The following is a 19,579-nucleotide window of genomic DNA, read 5'->3' on the forward strand; positions in this document are numbered from 1 at the left end:
TAACAATCCCCATGCATATTACAATCCAACTCGTCTTAATGTATTCAATTAATTCATATAAAGCATAATAGGAAAATATTGCTGTCAAGGTTGAAGCCTTAAAATTGCTACTGAAAGTCTAGAAAGTGAAAATAATTTAAAAAAAGGTAACTTTTTCAATGATTTTCAATTATTATATGTTCTTTGAATCAATGTTTTCAAATAAGGTATTCATTAACCATGAATAATGCAACATATAATATGTAACGTCACACATAATATGTGATTAGTTAGTTGTTAGGTCTTTGAATATTTGGGCACCGCACGATTTAATTCGATTCTTCGGGGTAATGATTAAATTCAGAATCAATTCTCGAATCAAAACAATTCTTGAATCAATATTAATTATTGTGACTACTAAGTGTCGCCAAAATAAGCATAAATCAGTCATGAGGTTAGTGTTTTTATACCTACCATTATTCTGAGTGAGTTCACTTGATCAAGCCTTTTCTAACATTCCACAAAACAAAATTCAAGATCCGTGCTGATGTCTTATTGTTTTAATATCGGATTAGGCCAATATGTAAAGCTCAAATAACTGTATTGTATCAGGAATGAAAGTTGTAAGTAGTTATTTTACTTTAGTCGAAGTCGAGCAGGCTGGATAGGATGTTCAACTTCTTCTTATTTTACACAATAGTTGCATTTAGTATTAGCTCTTTGACATTATTTAAAATTGTATTAAGTATCCTGCAATGTTTGCTGTTTTATACTTGTGAATGATTAAAAACGACAAATTTTATCTTTGCTATTTAGTGCTAATGGTACTTACTTTTCCAATAGTGTGTTTACCTTTAAATGACAACAGTTTGTCTTCCTATGTTTTAAATGCAGTTGAATTGATGTACATGTATGCAGATCTACTTTGACAAGAGGGATTTTTGTTGAAATTTGGCATGAGTGAGTTTATCTCGTACCTTTACAAATGCAGAATGTGAGTAGGTTACTTAGCTAGGTGCCATTGTTAAAATTATAATTGATGTTTAAAAATGTGTGTAGCAAATGTAGTCGTACCCTGCAAAAGCTGTTAATAATAATTGGATTTGTTCTCTTTATAATAAGTAACAATTTCAGTATTATTGTTTTGGCGTGTATCTTGCTGCTGTCCACTTGTTGTTTTTCCTTTGTACATGAAGTAAACAAAGTATCCACTAAATTGATGCTAAATCAGGCTACTCTGTCTGCAGAGATAATGCCGTCTCTCAACAAGATCCAGCAATGCAACAATCTGCGATTCATCGGCAAACTGCTTTGTTATGCTTGTCGGCATCAGTCTATGAATGACTCTAACCAACATTAATACCACTATTGATTGTGGAAACGGTTAAGGTCACAGCCTCCTCATCCTTCCTCAAAAAGTTGGTAGAATTGATTGTTATACATTTTTAAAGCCATGTTTCATCAAAATTTGAAGCAGTGTGGAGGAATGGTGGCTTGCTATTATGCCAGATGGATTTATCATCATTGGTTGGAAGAAATTAGCCTCAAAAGGGGTGAAAGAGCATGACAGGAAAAAGAGAATTAAGTTACTAAAGCAAGTGGGAATTATGAAGATAAAAGGGACACAATACCAACACTCCCAACATACATAATAATAATGTATTTCGTTTGTCAGAAAACATATACTTATCATTTAAAGGCCTACTGAAACCCACTACTACCGACCACGCAGTCTGATAGTTTATATATCAATGATGAAATCTTAACATTGAAACACATGCCAATACGGCCGGGTTAACTTATAAAGTGCAATTTTAAAATTCCCGCCACACTTCTCCTTTGGATATGATTTATGCGCGTGACGTCATAGAATGCACGGAAGTGTTTGGGCCCTATTGGACACAATACACAAAGCTCTGTTTTCTTCGACAAAATTCCACAGTATTCTGGACATCTATGTTGGTGAATCTTTTGCAATTTGTTTAATGAACAATGGAGGCTGCAAAGAAGAACGTTGTAGGTGGGATCGATCGGTGTCTTAGCAGCAAAGTACAACACTCACAGCAACACAACAAGGACTACTTACCCTGATAGAAGACGCCTAGCTGATGCTTGCCGCCAAACCCACGGATTAAGTCCTTCGTCGCGCCGTTGATCGCTGGAACGCAGGTGAGCACGGCTGTTGATGGGAAGATGAGGGCTGGCTGGCGTAGGTGGAGCGCTAATGTTTTTATCATAGTTCTGTGAGTTCCGGTTGCTAAGTTGCTAAATTAGCCTTAGCGTCGTTAGCAACAGCATTGTTAAGCCTTAACAGGCTGAGAATTTTTAACCGTGTAGTTACATGTACATGGTTTAATAGTATTTTTGCTCTTCTGTCTATCCTTCCAGTCAGGGATTTATTTATTTTGTTTCTATCTTCATTTGAGAACGATGCTAGCACGTTAGCTCAGTAGCTAAGTGTGTCACCGATGTATTGTCTTGGAGATAAAAGTCACTTTAAATGTCCATTTCGCGTGCTCGACTCTCATTTTCAAGAGGATATAGTATCTGAGGTGGTTTAAAATACAAATCTGTGATCTACAATAGAAAAAGGAGAGAGTGTGGAATCCAATGAGCCAGCTTGTACCTAAGTTACGGTCAGAGCGAAAAAAGATACGTCCATCACTGCCTCTCAAGTCCTTCACTGTAACGTTCCTCATCTACGAATCTTTCATCCTCGCTCAAATTAATGGGGTAATCGTCACTTTCTCGGTCCGAATCTCTCTCGCTCCATTGTAAACAATGGGGAAATGTGAGGAATACTAGCTCCTGTGACGTCACGCTACTTCCGGTACAGGCAAGGCTTTTTTTATCAGCGAGCAAAAGTTGCGAACTTTATCGTCGATTTTCTCTACTAAATCCTTTCAGCAAAAATATGGCAATATCGCGAAATGATCAAGTATGACACATAGAATGGATCTGCTATTCCCGTCTAAATAAAAAAAAATCATTTCAGTAGGCCTTTAATTCCCATTTGCAAAACATGTTATTTTGTATTGACTTAGGCTTGGCAAGGATGTTTCATCTTTGGAGTATCTTGGTGTATGAAAGCTTGTAAAAGGACTTTTACTATTTGTTCAACTTTGTTGCAAATTTATGAGTACTATGTTCAAATACACAGTGTCATTTGTAATTCAACAATATAGACTAATTCAAACAGCAGATTCTTATTATTTCTGAAAACAGGAAATTGTACATCCGTCAACCAAGCAGTATGAGACATGTTTTCAGGCATTGATGATCTGGGCGTTCCTGTCCAAATATGGAAATTGAAGTTAGTTCAAGTTTTATCCAAGACTATGACTCTTGATCTATAAGAACTGACCTTGAATTAGGTCAAATGGTCCCTATGATTTTCAACAAAGGTTACATTACTGTATATGTTGATTGGAGGCATGTGACATTTCAGAATATTTAAATATTATTTTTTATGTCAAAATATAATTTCCAAGTTTTTTTTCAATCATTCAATCAATCATAATAATAATAATAATAATAATAATAATAATAATAATAATAATAATAATAGATTTTATTTGTAAAAAGCACTTTACGTTGGATCTGTGTTGTTGTTGTTGTTGTTGTTGTTGTTGGGGACAAGTGTTGTAAATTAGCTTTGGCTACAAACACTGTGATGCATGCATCGGATAACTGTTCAGATGTCTATGTTTTTGTATCTGTCCCTATTTCAAATAAACCTCTATAATAATAATAATAACAACCTCAATGTGCCACAGTGTTAAAAAAAAGAAAAAGAAAATAGTAATAATAATAAAAGATAATAAAAATAAATAAAATATAAAACTAGAAACAGCCCAATAGCTAGAACCAGCATGCATATCTATAAAAATCTATAAAAAGGCTTTTTTAAAAAGATGGGTTTTTAAGCCTTTTTTAAAAGCATCCACAGTCTGAGGTGCCCTCAGGTGGTCAGGGAGAGTGTTCCACAGACTGGGAGCAGCGGAGCAGAAAGCCCAATCTCCCATAGTTCTTAGCTTTGTCCTTGGAGGTTGGAGGAGGTTAGCCTGTTTGGAGCGGAGGTGTCGTGTGGAGGATTTGGGGGTGAGCAGTTCTTTAAGGTAGACGGGGGCATTTCCATGGAGGCACTGGTGAGTTAGTAAGGAGATTTTGAATTAAATCCTGAGTGGAACAGGAAGCCAGTGAAGGGATTTGAGAGTTTGCGTGATGTGGTTATATTTCCGCACTCTCATCAGGATCCTAGCAGCACTATTTTGTATGTATGCAGCTTCTGAATGTTCTTGCTTGGGATCCCGACAAGAAGTGCGTTGCAGTAGTCGAGCCTGGAGGAGACAAAGGCGTGGACGAGCCTCTCGGCATCAGAGAGAGTGAGTGAGGGGCGGAGTTTCGCACTCACTCAATCAAAGTTTACTTATATAGCCCTAAATCAAGAGTGTCTCAAAGGGCTGCACAAGCCACAACGACATCCTCAGCTCAGATCCCACATCAGGGCAAGAAAAAACTCAATTAAATTGAAATATCAATAGAAATATGATCCTAACAAAATTTGTTGAACGCGCGCATCAGCTGCAAGTACTCGCTGTTTGTCTTGCCGAAACGTTGCATTCATATATAAGACGATCTCAAGAGCATCGAGCTCGTTAGTTAGCTAACCATCTAGCTTGCTTACTTGTTGTCGGCTGCGTCCGCTCTGCGAGCCACAACGTTGACGGCTGTCCACTTCGCTGCTAATCATAATTAGATGATTACAATCCTGACACTGTTAGTTCCAGTTGTAGTTCAAAAGTATTTATTAGTAGCCAGCGAGAAGGTATAATTTTGACGTGACGGATGTAAACAGAGGTCACGACACCGGGAGTATATTACGCGAGGGGGCGTGGCTAAAGGGTAGAGTTGCCAAATAGGAAACGTTTTCTTTGCATGCATGTTAAAGAATTGTACATTACATTTTTTATGAAAATAATGTTAGTAAATTATCTACCTAAAAAACTTGTGGTGTGTTACATAGTTTTAGTTTAGTCCTTATTTGAAGGGACAATGCACAGAAACATTAAGCTCAAACACAGATATGTTCTGTACCAGATTATAGCTAAATAGCTCATTTCCATCTGCAGTCCCTGGCTACCTAAATTAAAGGGATACAAAAATCATGCAATAAAATTATGACAATAAAATCATACACAAGTATTAAGAAAAAAGTCATAAAATGCCCTTTCATGGACACATACTTAATATACAATACAACCACACCTCATTTACATCATCACACAAAGACAATACATGCTCTTGTTCACATCTGTCATCATTTGTAAAAACAACCTTGATTTTAACAGACACACCTCACATAGGACATGTAGGTGTCAAAAAGACAGCCAAAAGAGGTCGGTAGAGAATAAGTCTAAATGTCAGTTTAGATTAAGAATAAGTCAAAAGTCAGTTACATGGTGTAAAAATGCACCCCATTGCAGGAAATGTAATCTTGATTTCAAAAGTTTCATTCTGGTTTTGAGCCGCAGCACTTTGTACTGGTAGACATGTTCCTCTTTTTTTCTCAATCACAGGGTGCTCACATCCCTGTGATCGGGTCAATTAAAAGTACATTTTGGGTACACTGCACAAAAACTAAGTCAAGTTGAGTTATTTTCAATCAAAGAATGCATTTACCACGAACAATGCAAACAATCTACCTACCGTATATTACCAAATAAACGCCCTTGGGCAAATAACCGCCCATGTCCTAATAGCCGCCCGGGGTCTGACCCCATTATGTGAATTAACCGGCTCTTTCTAATAACCGCCTATGTCCAAATAGCCGCCCATGGGCTGTTATTTGCATAATTTAGATTAAAATGCTACTGGGGTTGCGTTTGCTGCAGTATTATTGTTTTGATGGTTTTATAGAGTACTTGGTACCATAATTTTATTTTTCCTGTATGCTGCTTTATTTAAAACATGGAGTACTGTAGCCTTTATTTTATTTAAGTGACAGTATTATTGTTCTGTTTTGATGGTGGGTTTTATACTTGAGTACTTGGTACCATCATTTTATTTTTCCCGGTAGGCTGCTTTATTTAAAAAGTGTATTTATTTTTAGTATTGGTATTCTATTTGACAATTGTTGCACTACTGCCATGTTGAGGCCTTGTTGATCTCTTGTTTTTTGATAGCCTACCTCATGTTGATCTCTTGTTTTTTTGTTTGTATGTTTACAATAGCTTTTACATTTACATTTACATTTAAAGTTTTTTGTACGAAAAAAAATACTGGACAATAACCATTGTAACCAAATAATGGCCTGGTGCAAAAATAAATAAAAGCCTTGTGCAAATAACCGCCTGCCCGGGCTGCTATTTGGTAATATATGGTAATCTAAAGAATGATTTTACTAAATTAATACCAGGTAATCGTTGGTTGGTTGGTTGAAGTATATTCCGAACATGTATGCAATTTTAATAGTTTTCTTTTATCTTTACAACATGTCTGAAACATGACTTTTTTATCCTACCCCTTTTCTACCTCATAGCAATTCCGGTACGAACACATGTTCACTTACTGTTCTTAATACAACAGTTCTCTTCATAAATAGTTAAGTCAGTTATGATTCCCATAAAAAAAAAGTTCAAGACGCTTATCATAATTCTTTCTTCTACTTTGTAAACACTTGTAGTTTGGACGTTTTCTCAAAGTGAATTATATTGGTACATTGTTTGATATAAAATTTTGGGGAAAAAACACACTAGGGTACAAACGTAGCTCAACTGGTAGTGGAATGTTATGCAGTTAAGAAGAATTTAATCTGTATTTTTTGGCTTTCAAAACAAGTTTTACCATCCGTAATAATGTAAATAATCCCTTGCCGAGTCAAGTTGCCACAATCATTAAAACTTTATTATTCCTTCAGATATTATCATTCAACAAAGTCTTCATGTTTTTCAAGTTAACCACTGTAATATTAATTTATCAAGCCAACACAACACTTTTTCACAACCCCTCGATGTGAATGATTAATGACGAGGGTGTAATAAAAGTCGAGAGGCAGATGTGCATTTGGATGGCAAATGACAGCAAGCCATTAAAATGCTTGCTAGTACAGGCAGCTAAAGAAGCAGTCTGTATTGCAGAGACTCAAGCACAGAAAATTCTAATTAACCTCTAAACCCTGGCTTGAGAAGCTTGCAAGAAAAAAAACATCCAGAATAAAGTTTTTCTCTTCATGTACAGGAGGAAGGGGATTCATATGGCCCCACGGTTTACCTGACACATGAAACGTGTCAAATTTTGGGTGAGGGTGCGGTATCCACTTTAGCCGCCAATCAGGAGTAGAGTATTGAATGTGTTAAAATGTGTTTTGTGGCAATTCCAACTTTGACCACAGCGTCAGTTGCTCTGTAGAGTGCCCCTTTCCATCATTTTCAGCAAAGTGTGTTGCAAAAAAACAACATTTAAATCGGTCACATTATGATTTTTTTTCTACATTTAAGTCACTGCCTTATGGTCGACATAACAAGTAATGTTGGTTCTTTGGTCAAAATGTTGCATAGATTATGTTTTACAGACTGCCAAGCCTCTTCTATGGCCGTTTTGTTGGCGGTCTTATTTCTGCGCCTCCACTTTGACTGTGTCTTCTCTCCGTCAGTCACGTTGTAGTTTTTAGCATTTCCATATGGAGTCTACTGACAGATATAAGTTAGAACTATACACTACCACTAGAAATGGCAACAGAGGACACATGTTCATGTACGAGACAGTCTGCCCCAAAACAAGAGGATAGAGAAAAAGAAGGAACTTATTGACTACAACGTCAGACTACAATGGCAGACTCGCGCAAAGTTCTTTGGGTAAATTTCTACCATATACTGTGTGGAGATATCCGCTAACCTCACGAATGGGAAAAACTAATTGGGTAAATTCCAAACGGCCCGTTTAGAGGTCAAATGAACAAATATTTTAAACAAATATCTCTGCCATGCATCAATGGTTTGATTTAAAATTTCTGGGATTTACAGTGGCTTAGGTTGAATGTAGTGTAAATTAATGTAATTGAATGTGGCGCGCTGCCACAGCATTTTCTTTACCACCACACCCTGAAAATAAGGACTTTTTTTTGTAAAACAAATTAAACTAATATAAAAATATTGTTGCCCACAGAAGAAATCACACAAAGTCAGACACTTTTTTCAACTTTAACTACCAATCTTATGATAACAAATTGCACAATTCCTGCAGTTTTTACCTCACTTCAGTGTTTCCCATAAACTGCCAAGATATCCGTGGTGGCGGGGGCGTGGTTATGGGCGTGGCTATGGGCGTGGTCACCATGACATCATCTATTAATTTGCATAATGTACTACAATGATATGATTTTCTCTAAAAAGGCTCAAAAAATGTATACTTACTAATTAATAATAACAGTTTTGTTTTAAACGTCCATCCATCCATTCATCCATCCATTTTACAATATAATTACAACACTTTATGTACATATTTATATACAGATTTGAACAATAAGTTATTCACTGAAATATATTTATTAATTGTGGTTCTTACAAAAAATATATCTTATAAAATATAAAAGCTAAAATATCTCATAAAGCTCTGCCCCTTTAATTAGTGCATACTAAATAATTTAACTTTAGCCTACTACTACAACCATATTATTTACCAGCAACATAAAGTGAAACAGAGGCAGAGGTGTCCTGCCACAGTCAGTAACAAATAAACAGAAAACAGTAGTGGTGGTAGATAGACACAGATCTTCATCAAACATCTGATCCACTGAACAAAGAGGTCCAAAAATCTTGAACTTTAGACTACCATCAGTTTTACTCCCTACACTTAACCATGTGTGTCTTACTGCCTGCAGACTTTGCACCCTTTGTTATATACACATGTTGTGTTTCTAATATAAATACATTTAATAAAGTCAAATACAAATAAGGCAACAAGAGAAGTATCCTACACTTCTCTTTTGTAAAGTAAATCTGAACAGCCGATATGGGCATCTACATCAACTATATGATTTGCCTGAGAAGCTGGAGAGGACAAAAAAAAAAAAAAATTGTGGCGGACGTAATTCTTTTGTGGCAGGCCGCCACAAATAAATGAATGTGTGGGAAACACTGCACTTGAAAAACTTTTGTCTCTGTGACACACAACAATACTTCCTCATTCTCCGCCAATCACCTTTCAGGCAAAACATAATAAACGTGAAAAAATAAAGAAATACAATATTTGAACTCACAATTTGTAGCACCCATCCGACGCCGTATAAGCCAATGGTACCACTCGTAGTTGGTTGATTCGAGCGAAAGTGGCGGGCAAACCATAGCTTCCGAAGTCAGCCGACCTCGTCTCAGGAGATCTCGTTTCTCTTTAAATATGCTTCTTGAAAATAGCCTCGCAAATATAGATCTTCCACCTAATCAACGTTTTGCTCTCCTTCTTTGTGGGTTAAAAAAGTGAGTACCGGGGATTTAACTGCTCGCCGGGTATGGCTCCGGTGACACTTCCTGCATTTGCAAATCAACACTTGTGATTGGATACTCACTTGGGAATGACAAGTGAGCATCCAATCACAGTCACGTTTAACATAAGGCTACCTCGATGGGCTACTGTCAACAACTCGTGATTTGATTGGCTATCACAACTGTCTATCAACTGAATGTCCTCCGTTTGTGTACGGCACTAATGTTGACTTAGAAGGTCTCCGTCGCTAGCAACAAGCTAGCTTTAACATAAAACAAGGACATGAAGAGAATATGATGAATACTTTTATATATTTATGGAAAGTAGATGAAAAATAATTACCTTTTATTCATTTATGATCATGATTCATGTTAGGCCCACCACTGCAATTACCCGTGAGTGTAATTGTAATGAATTGAAACACAGTGATGGATCTGTCAGTCTTTATAAGATGTTGACATAAAAACTGCATTGCACCTTGCACTGCCAACATACAATAGTTGAAATGTTTAAGACGTAAAAAGCCGGTGCTGATAAAATACTTCCCTGCTATGTGATGTTACATGATGTCGGGTGTACAACCTCCTGTTCTAATAAAAATGGTCATAAAAAATTAATTTTTTTCACATCCTTATTTATATTGTTATTTTTAGTACCATAGAGTACTGATGAATACAGCTATTGATAAGGAATATTGATATTGGTATCGATATACATCCCTACCTAACACCCCATATAACTTAACTTCAACCCTTACCCCCAAACCCTCATACATTTTTTCAATGCCTTACTTGAATGCAAACTTGGTAACAGTGTCATCTAAAGTTGCATCTGGGTGTATTTTGAAGTGAAATTTGTCAGTAAACACACCTCACTCATCTTTGCACTGATGTATACATTGTCCTTACAACTGGCCGTTCAACAACTTGCGCTGCCTTTAAGGTTACCATCTGCAGTTAAGGTAAAAGAGCATGTGTGGTCAAAACAAACTCTGTGATTAATCTATGTTTTTACATGATTATCGCAACATTTTTTGTGATTAATCACATTTGTTAAGGCGTTCACTTCGACAGCCTTGGTATTGTTGTAGTTATTTCTAATTCGAGTCCCCCTTTCTCTTTTTCTGCAGGGTAACCAAGAGGCCCCAGCTCCCCCTGAAGCAATGGCTCAGCCCTTTCCACCAGCCCAGTACCCTCATCCCCCACAGAATGGGATACCTGCCGAGTACGCCACAGCCCACACTCACCCACCAGCTGACTTTACAGGATCAAACACGGTGGCGGAACACACCCTAACGCTGTACACGCCGACACATACGCAAAGCGAACAGCCTGGGAGTGACAGCAACGCCCCTACCCTCACAGTCAACACGGTAACGGTGAGTGTCCATTGTAAACCTACATGAAAATCAACATGAACCATCACCCAAAGAGTCAATTAATGGGAATAACCATTGAGGTATTGGTTGACAGCACATATCTGTTTTTTGAATTGAATTGAATTATTTATTTCAAACCTGCACTGTACAACAACACACTTTTTTTTTTGTTTACATTTTGGCAGAGACATTTATGCAAGGCTTGAAAAGGGGTTGGATGAAGCAAATGCTTATAATATCCCAACCCCTCTCACTCATTCCACATAAACAATATAATACAAGAACAATACTATACAAACAAAAACAAGAAAAGCTCCTGTACACTAACAATACAATAGTACCATTGTTACTATGAGACAAGACAAGGCGAGACAAAACACACACACACACACACACACACACACACACACACACACACACATAGGCCCAAACACTCTCTGAACATACATTTCTCTCTCATCGCTCCGTGCTAAGGGCATCACTCTCTTTCCTCCTCGTACCTCTTCATTACTTCTTTTTCAAACAGTCTTTTAAATTGAATCATGTTAAGAGAGGTTTTTAACTCGTCCCCTAAGTTGTTCCACAGACTGACTCCACGCACTGAAATGCACATTGATTTTAAAGTTGTTCTAAATTTAGGAAAATATCATTTGTTTCCTTTGTTTCATTTGTTTTGTTTTTCTCGATACCATTAGTAGTGTTCTCTATTAGATCACTTAAAGCTAATGAAGTTGACCTATTTTGTCGGAACCCATATTGACCATCAGATAATAATTTGTGCTTTTCAATGAAGCCACAAATTCTATTATCAAAAAATGTTTCCTATATTTTTGACAACTGTGGCAGAAGGGAGACGGGCCGGTAATTTGTGAAGTGGTGTTTGTCACCAGATTTGAATATGGGGATGACTTTTGAGAGTTTCATTTGTGAAGAAAATTGTCCAAGTTGAAAAGATAAATTGCAGATGTGTGTGAATGGTTTGATGATTTCTTCCGCTACGTTGCGGACTGTCCTCATGTCGAGGTCATAAATGTCACGTGATGTTTTGATGGTGCAAGGTAAAAGTTATATTTTTCATATTATTTTACACTAAGGAGTCGAGCACACACCTGCAGTTTTTTTAAGTAATGAATTACTCACTTTCCCTAATAACTAATAACATTTTTAAGGAGTAATTTGGTTGGTAATTAACTGTTTTGGTAATCACTGCTTTTCAAGTAAATATTATGTATATATATATATATATATATATATATATATATATATATATATATATATATATATATATATATATATATATATATATACACATATATATATATATATATATATGTGTAGTATGTGTGTGTGTGTGTGTGTGTGTGTGTGTGTGTGTGTGTGTGTGTGTGTGTGTGTGTGTGTGTGTCATACACAAATAATAAAAACCTAATAAGTCAACCTGTGGAATAAGAGTAAATCAGACAAAATCAGCCACTTCGTCCAGCTCTTCCCGGGGGATCCCGAGGCGTTCCCAGGCCAGCCGGGAGACATAGTCTTCCCAACGTGTCCTGGGTCTTCCCCGTGGCCTCCTACCGGTCGGACGTGCCCTAAACACCTCCCTAGGGAGGCGTTCGGGTGGCATCCTGACCAGATGCCCGAACCACCTCATCTGGCTCCTCTCGATGTGGAGGAGCAGCGGCTTTACTTTGAGCTCCCCCCGGATGGCAGAGCTTCTCACCCTATCTCTAAGGGAGAGCCCCGCCACCCGGCGGAGGAAACTCATTTCGGCCGCTTGTACCCGTGATCTTGTCCTTTCGGTCATAACCCAAAGCTCATGACCATAGGTGAGGATGGGAACGTAGATCGACCGGTAAATTGAGAGCTTTGCCTTCCGGCTCAGCTCCTTCTTCACCACAACGGATCGATACAGCGTCCACATTACTGAAGACGCCGCACCGATCCGCCTGTCGATCTCACGATCCACTCTTCCCCCACTCGTGAACAAGTCTCCAAGGTACTTGAACTCCTCCACTTGGGGGAGGGTCTCCTCCGCAACCCGGAGATGGCACTCCACCCTTTTCCGGGCGAGAACCATGGACTCAGACTTGGAGGTGCTGATTCTCATCCCAGTCGCTTCACACTCAGCTGCGAACCGATCCAGTGAGAGCTGAAGATCCTGGCCAGATGAAGCCATCAGGATCACATCATCTGCAAAAAGCAGAGACCTAATCCTGCAGCCACCAAACCAGATCCCCTCAACGCCTTGACTGCGCCTAGAAATTCTGACCATAAAAGTTATGAACAGAATCGGTGACAAAGAGCAGCCTTGGCAGAGTCCAACCTTCACTGGAAATGTGTCCGACTTACTGCCGGCAATGCGGACCAAACTCTGGCACTGATCATGCAGGGAGCGGACCGCCACAATCAGACAGTCCGATACCCCATACTCTCTGAGCACTCCCACAGGACTTCCCGAGGGACACAGTCGAATGCCTTCTCCAAGTCCACAAAACACATGTAGACTGGTTGGGCAAACTCCCATGCACCCTCAAGGACCCTGCCGAGAGTATAGAGCTGGTCCACAGTTCCACGACCAGGACGAAAACCACACTGTTCCTCCGGAATCCGAGGTTCGACTATCCGGCGTAGCCTCCTCTCCAGCACACCTGAATAGACCTTACCGGGAACGCTGAGGAGTGTGATCCCACAATAGTTAGAACACACCCTTCGGTTCCCCTTCTTAAAGAGAGGAACCGCCACCCCGGTCTGCCAATCCAGAGGCACCGCCCCCGATGTCCACGCGATGCTGCAGAGTCTTGTCAACCAAGACAGCCCCACAGCATCCAGAGCCTTAAGGAACTCCGGGCGGATCTCATCCACCCCCGGAGCCTTGCCACCGAGGAGCTTTTTAACTACCTCAGCAACCTCAGCCCCAGAAATAGGAGAGCCCACCACAGATTCACCAGGCACTGCTTCCTCATAGGAAGACGTGTTGGTGGGATTGAGGAGGTCTTCGAAGTATTCCCTCCACCGATCCACAACATCCGCAGTCGGGGTCAGCAGAACACCATCCTCACCATACACGGTGTTGATAGTGCACTGCTCCCCTTCCTGAGGCGGCGGACGGTGGTCCAGAATCGCTTCGAAGCCGTCCGGAAGTCGTTTTCCAAGGCTTCCCCGAACTCCTCCCATGTCCGAGTTTTTGCCTCCGCGACCGCTGAAGCCGCACACCGCTTGGCCTGTCGGTACCTGTCCGCTGCCTCAGGAGTCCTATGAGCCAAAAGAACCCGATAGGACTCCTTCTTCAGCTTGACGGCATCCCTCACCGCCGGTGTCCACCAACGGGTTCTAGGATTACCGCCACGACAGGCACCAACTACCTTGCGGCCACAGCTCCAATCAGCCGCCTCGACAATAGAGGCGCGGAACATGGTCAATTCGGACTCAATGTCCAGCACCTCCCTCGTGACTTGTTCAAAGTTCTTCCGGAGGTGGGAATTAAACTCTCTCTGACAGGAGACTCTGCCAGACGTTCCCAGCAAACCCTCACAATGCGTTTTGGCCTGCCAGGTCTGTCCGGCATCCTCCCCCACCATCGCAGCCAACTCACCACCAGGTGGTGATCGGTAGAAAGCTCCGCCCCTCTCTTCACCCGAGTGTCCAAAACATGAGGCCGCAAATCCGACGACACAACTACAAAGTCGATCATGGAACTGCGGCCTAGGGTGTCCTGGTGCCAAGTGCACATATGGACACCCTTATGTTTGAACATGGTGTTCGTTATGGACAATCTGTGATGGGCACAAAAGTCCAATAACAAAACACCGCTCGGGTTCATATCCGGGCGGCCATTCTTCCCAATCACGCCTCTCCAGGTTTCACTGTCGCTGCCAACATGAGCGTTGAAGTCCCCCAGTAGAACGAGGGAATCACCCGGGGGAGCACTCTCAAGTACTCCCTCGAGCGAATCCAAAAACGGTGGGTACTCTGAGCTGCGGTTTGGCGCGTAAGCGCAAACCACAGTCAGGACCCGTTCCCCCACCCGAAGGCGGAGGGAAGCTACCCTCTCGTCCACCGGGTTGAACTCCAACATGCAGGCTCTGAGCCGGGGGGAAACAAGAATTGCCACCCCAGCCCGTCGCCTCTCACTGCCGGCAACGCCAGAGTGGAAGAGAGTCCAGCCCCTCTCGAGAGAACTGGTTCCAGAGCCCTTGCTGTGCGTCGAAGTGAGTCCGACTATGTCTAGCCGGAACTTCTCCACCTCGCGCACTAGCTCAGGCTCCTTTCCCCCCAGTGAGGTGACGTTCCACGTCCCAAGAGCTAGCTTCTGTAGCCGAGGATCGGACCGCCAAGTGCCCTGCCTTCGGCTGCCGCCCAGCTCACTTCGCACCCGACCTCTATGACCCCTGCTATGGGTGGTGAGCCCATTGGAGGGGGGACCCACGTTGCCTCTTTGGGCTGTGCCCGGCCGGGCCCCATGGGGACAGGCCCGGCCACCAGGCGCTCGCCATCGTGCCCCACCTCCGGGAATTCTGTGATTCCGTCCGCGGAAACACCGAAATCATATGGCCTTACTATTTTTGTTGGGTTTAGTGATTATTGATTAGGCATACTAGCGTTGTGTTAAATAAAAAGTAGCAACCATGGTGACATCCCAAACTTTTAGTAAAGGTGCTATTTTTTCACTCGTATGCTCACTCACTAGTTTCATTGTTACAGGCTCAGAGAATTTGTATCCATTAATCGTTCGTTCTAATTGTACATTTTTTATGATCGTGAGGCGCCAAATTCGAAATCGAGATCATAATTTGAATAATTCTTCAGCCCTATTACCACAGCAGGCTTACTGAAATGTGGTAATGTCAACCCTCCCATTTTACCCAGAAACATATCATATTTTCACTCCTTTCCCTTCGCCCCCTGTTTCTCCGTAAATTTACTGTATTTTGTTTTTCACAAAATAAAAAAATAAAAAATCCTCTCCAGTAAAGCAAATTATAATCTGGCATTTTCCTGGCTTGCTAATTGTGTTGACCGACCTTTCTGCTCCATCTCATATTAAACCTCACTTAAATAAGGCGGTCGGCACCATGTTTCCACTGTATGCAGTCTCAGTAGATCGCACGCAACACGCTCACTAATAGTACACGCAAGTTTATAGTTTCCACATGCTGTAGATCAGGTACTTAGCACATTAAACATGTTCTCCAAGTCAACAATGTAACACGATTTAATTTCAATGTGTAAACTGTGATGTGTGCAATGTCAGCAAGTTTAGTTTTGGCCGCTGAAAGATGGTTTCTCCGTGGAGAGAAGAAAGGAGAGAATGTTCTCACCACAGTTACAAGGGAGACTATTACTAGATTTGAATGCAATTTTTACAATCAAAAGATTTCATTCATGTGTGGTGCGCTACTTACCTTTGAAGCCAGCCGAGTTTTAGGATAATTGATATGGCGAGTTCAGCTTGCAATCTTTTGTAGTGGTGGGTGGTACACTGTGGAGCCCGCAGCGAGTTAGAAAAGCCTTTCTTGTTGACTCGAGGACTGTCTTTCTGAAGTCTCTCTGAAGCTGAACCTCACACAACACAAAACATAGAACTTAGAAAGTTAAAAAGCACCCAACTCTTTGCTCTTGATGAATCAACATAAATCCGGTGTAATGCCTGAAGTAAGAAAGTAAATGATACCCAGAAGATGTGCCCATAATAAGATGCTATAGATTTCACAAAAAAAATAAAGTGTGTGAAAGCAGACATGTTTGCAAAGACACACAAGGACGTCTATTCCCTAGTTCAGTGTTTCTCAAACTTTTTTCACCACCTCAAAAAACAACAACTAGGCTTTCCAAGTACCAACAAAATGACCCTCATTATAATACAGTAGCGTAGTAGGCCCAAGTGTTAATTAAAAACAAAGCAGATGTTTATTTATCAGTATATTTAATAGTTGTGGCCACTGTAACATTACACACAATTTGAATATAGGAAAGTACAACACTGTTCTTTAATTAAGGGATTCTTTGGCCGGCGTTCCACTAGTGGTATACGTACCACAGTTTACCAATCCCTGGCCATTTTAACTGTAGCACCATTCATTTTCTGCTGAAATTTCGTTGAATTCTAATGGCTACTAAGAGTAGAGCATGCTGGCAAAGTATGGATTTATGTATAAAATTAAATCTCAAATTGTTTATAAAAAATTTGATTCACGATTTTTCAGATTTTTTTCCATACTCTTTAAAGAAACCCATCCATCCATCCATTTTATTTCACTTATACAAGGTCGGGGCATGGGGGCAGCAGCCTAAGCAAAGAAGTCCAAACTTCCTTCTACCCAGCCACTTTGTCCAGCTCCTCCCTGGTTATCCCAAGGCATCAGTGTTTCCCACACATTCATTTATTTGTGGCGGCCCGCCACGAAAGAATTACGACCGCCACAAATAGATTTATTTATTTATTTATTTTTTATTTTATTTTATTTATTTATTTATTTTTGTCCTGTCCAGCTTCTCAGGCAAATCATATAGTTGATGTAGATGCCCATATAGGCTGTTCAGATTTACTTTACAAAAGACAAGTGTAGGATACTTCTCTTGTTGCCTTATTTGTATTTGACCACTACTGTTTTCTGTTTATTTGTTACTGACTGTGGCAGGACACTTCTGCCTCTGTTTCACTTTATGTTGCTGGTAAATAATATGGTTGTAGTAGTAGGCTAAAGTTAAATTATTTAGTATGCACTAATTAAAGGGGCAGAGCTTTAAGAGACATTTTAGCTTTTATATTTTATAAGATATATGTTTTTTAAGAACCACAATTAATAAATATATTTCAGTGAATAACTTATTGTTCAAATCTGTATATAAATATGTACATAAAGTGTTGTAATTATATTGTAAAATGGATGGATGGATGGACGTTTAAAACAAAACTGTTATTATTAATTAGTAAGTATACATTTTTTGAGCCTTTTTAGAGAAAATCGTATCATTGTAGTAAATTATGCAAATTACTTGATGATGTCATGGTGACCACGCCCATAGCCACGCCCCCACCTCCACAGGTATCTTGGCAGTTTATGGGAAACACTGGACTTACTCTCCACAACGTGTCCTGGGTCTTCTCCTACCGGTCTAACGTGCCCTAAACACCTCCCCAGGGAGCACCTCCCGGATGACAGAGCTTCTCAACCTATCTCTGAGAGAGGGCCCTGCCACCCGATGGAGGAAACTAATTTCGGCCTCTTGTACCCGTGATCTTGTCCTTTCGGTCATAACCCAAAGCTCATGATCATAGGTGAGGATGGGAACGTAGATCGACCGATAAATTGAGAGCTTTGCCTTACGGGTCAGCTCCTTCTTCACCACAACGGATCGATAGAGCGTCCACATTACTGCAGACGCCGCACCGATCCGCCTGTTGATCTCACGATCCACTCTTCCCTTACTCGTGAACAAGACTCTGAGGTACTTAAACTCCTCCACTTGGGGAAAGATCTCTTCCCCAACCCGGATATGGCACTCCACCCTTTTCTTGGCGAGAACCATGGACTCTGACTTGGAGGTGCTGATTCCCATCCCAGTCGCTTCACACTCGGCTGCAAATTGATCCAGTGAGAGTTGAAGATCCTGGCCAGATGAAGCCATCAGGACGACATCATCTGCAGCCACCAAACCGGATCTCCTCAACGCCCTGACTGCGCCTAGAAATGATGTTCATAAAAGGTATGAACAGAATCGGTAACAAAGACAGCCCTGGCGAAGTCCAACCCTCACTGAAAACGGGTCCGACTTACTGCCGGCAATGCGGACCAAACTCTGACACTGATCATACAGGGAGCGGACCGCCACAATCAGACAGTCCGATACCCCATACCGTCTGAGCACTCCCTACAGGACTTCCCGAAGGGAGACGGTCGAATGCCTTCTCCAAGTCCACAAATCAAATGTAGACTGGTTGGACAAACTCCCATGCACCCCCAAGGACCCTGCCAAGAGTATAGAACTGGTCCACAGTTCCACGAGCAGGACAAAAACCACACTGCTCCTCCTGAATCCGAGGTTCCCTGGCGGAGTTTTAAAGAAACCCTTGAATACAAATGACAGAGATAATTGAAAACACGTTTTGCTTTTATTTGATTCAAAACTAATAGTTTGAAATGACAATGCATCTTATTCTCAGCAAAAATATTAATTTCTATAATGTTCTTTTTAGACCAGATATAAACTGTAATTTTTATGCAATCATTTTCAAAGAACTAAATCAAGAGCTTCCTCTGGGAGGCAATACAAGTTTGTTGTGCTGCTGCCTTTTTTTAAAGAAACTGCAGCGTGCAGTCACTTGTTCCAAACTTGTTGCCGCAAATCTAAAGCACTGACAACACTTTTCTTTTCTTTGGAACAAACGTTTCGCTCTCGTTAGCATTAGCATTAGCCATGTTTTGCTAGGCTTGTGAATGTCCGCTAAGAAAGTAATGGGCGGGCGGGGGCTACTGAAGCCCAAGAAAGCAAAAAGTATGTCGGAGCAAGAGGAGAAAAACATTTATTTTCGATTGTTTTAAATTGTCTGAAACAACAAACTCAAATGTATCAATAAAATCAATGTATTGCCCAAGCCTAGGACAAGAAGTGTGCTTTGCGTTACACGTAGGGGTGGGCGATATGGCCTAAAATCTATAATGTGATATGCATTGCAGCCTTCTTCATTAACGATAAACATTATGATATATTATTTGGTCTGTAAATGATAAAATAACGATT

At 40.7% G+C, this 19,579-nt stretch overlaps 1 protein-coding gene across 10 annotated transcripts in view; it reads left to right on the forward strand.

The window, feature by feature from the left end:
* rbfox3a (RNA binding fox-1 homolog 3a) overlaps positions 1 to 19,579 on the forward strand; it is a 1,185,382-nt gene that overhangs the window by 938,135 nt on the left and 227,668 nt on the right. For all 10 annotated transcript variants that reach the window (XM_062056429.1, XM_062056431.1, XM_062056424.1 and 7 more), the window contains one exon: positions 10,592 to 10,840. In XM_062056429.1, the coding sequence (XP_061912413.1) occupies positions 10,592 to 10,840 (249 nt within the window). The remainder of the gene's footprint in view (positions 1 to 10,591; positions 10,841 to 19,579) is intronic.

Source organism: Entelurus aequoreus, linkage group LG08 (genome assembly GCF_033978785.1).
Source record: "Entelurus aequoreus isolate RoL-2023_Sb linkage group LG08, RoL_Eaeq_v1.1, whole genome shotgun sequence".
Classification (NCBI taxonomy): Eukaryota; Metazoa; Chordata; class Actinopteri; order Syngnathiformes; family Syngnathidae; genus Entelurus; species Entelurus aequoreus.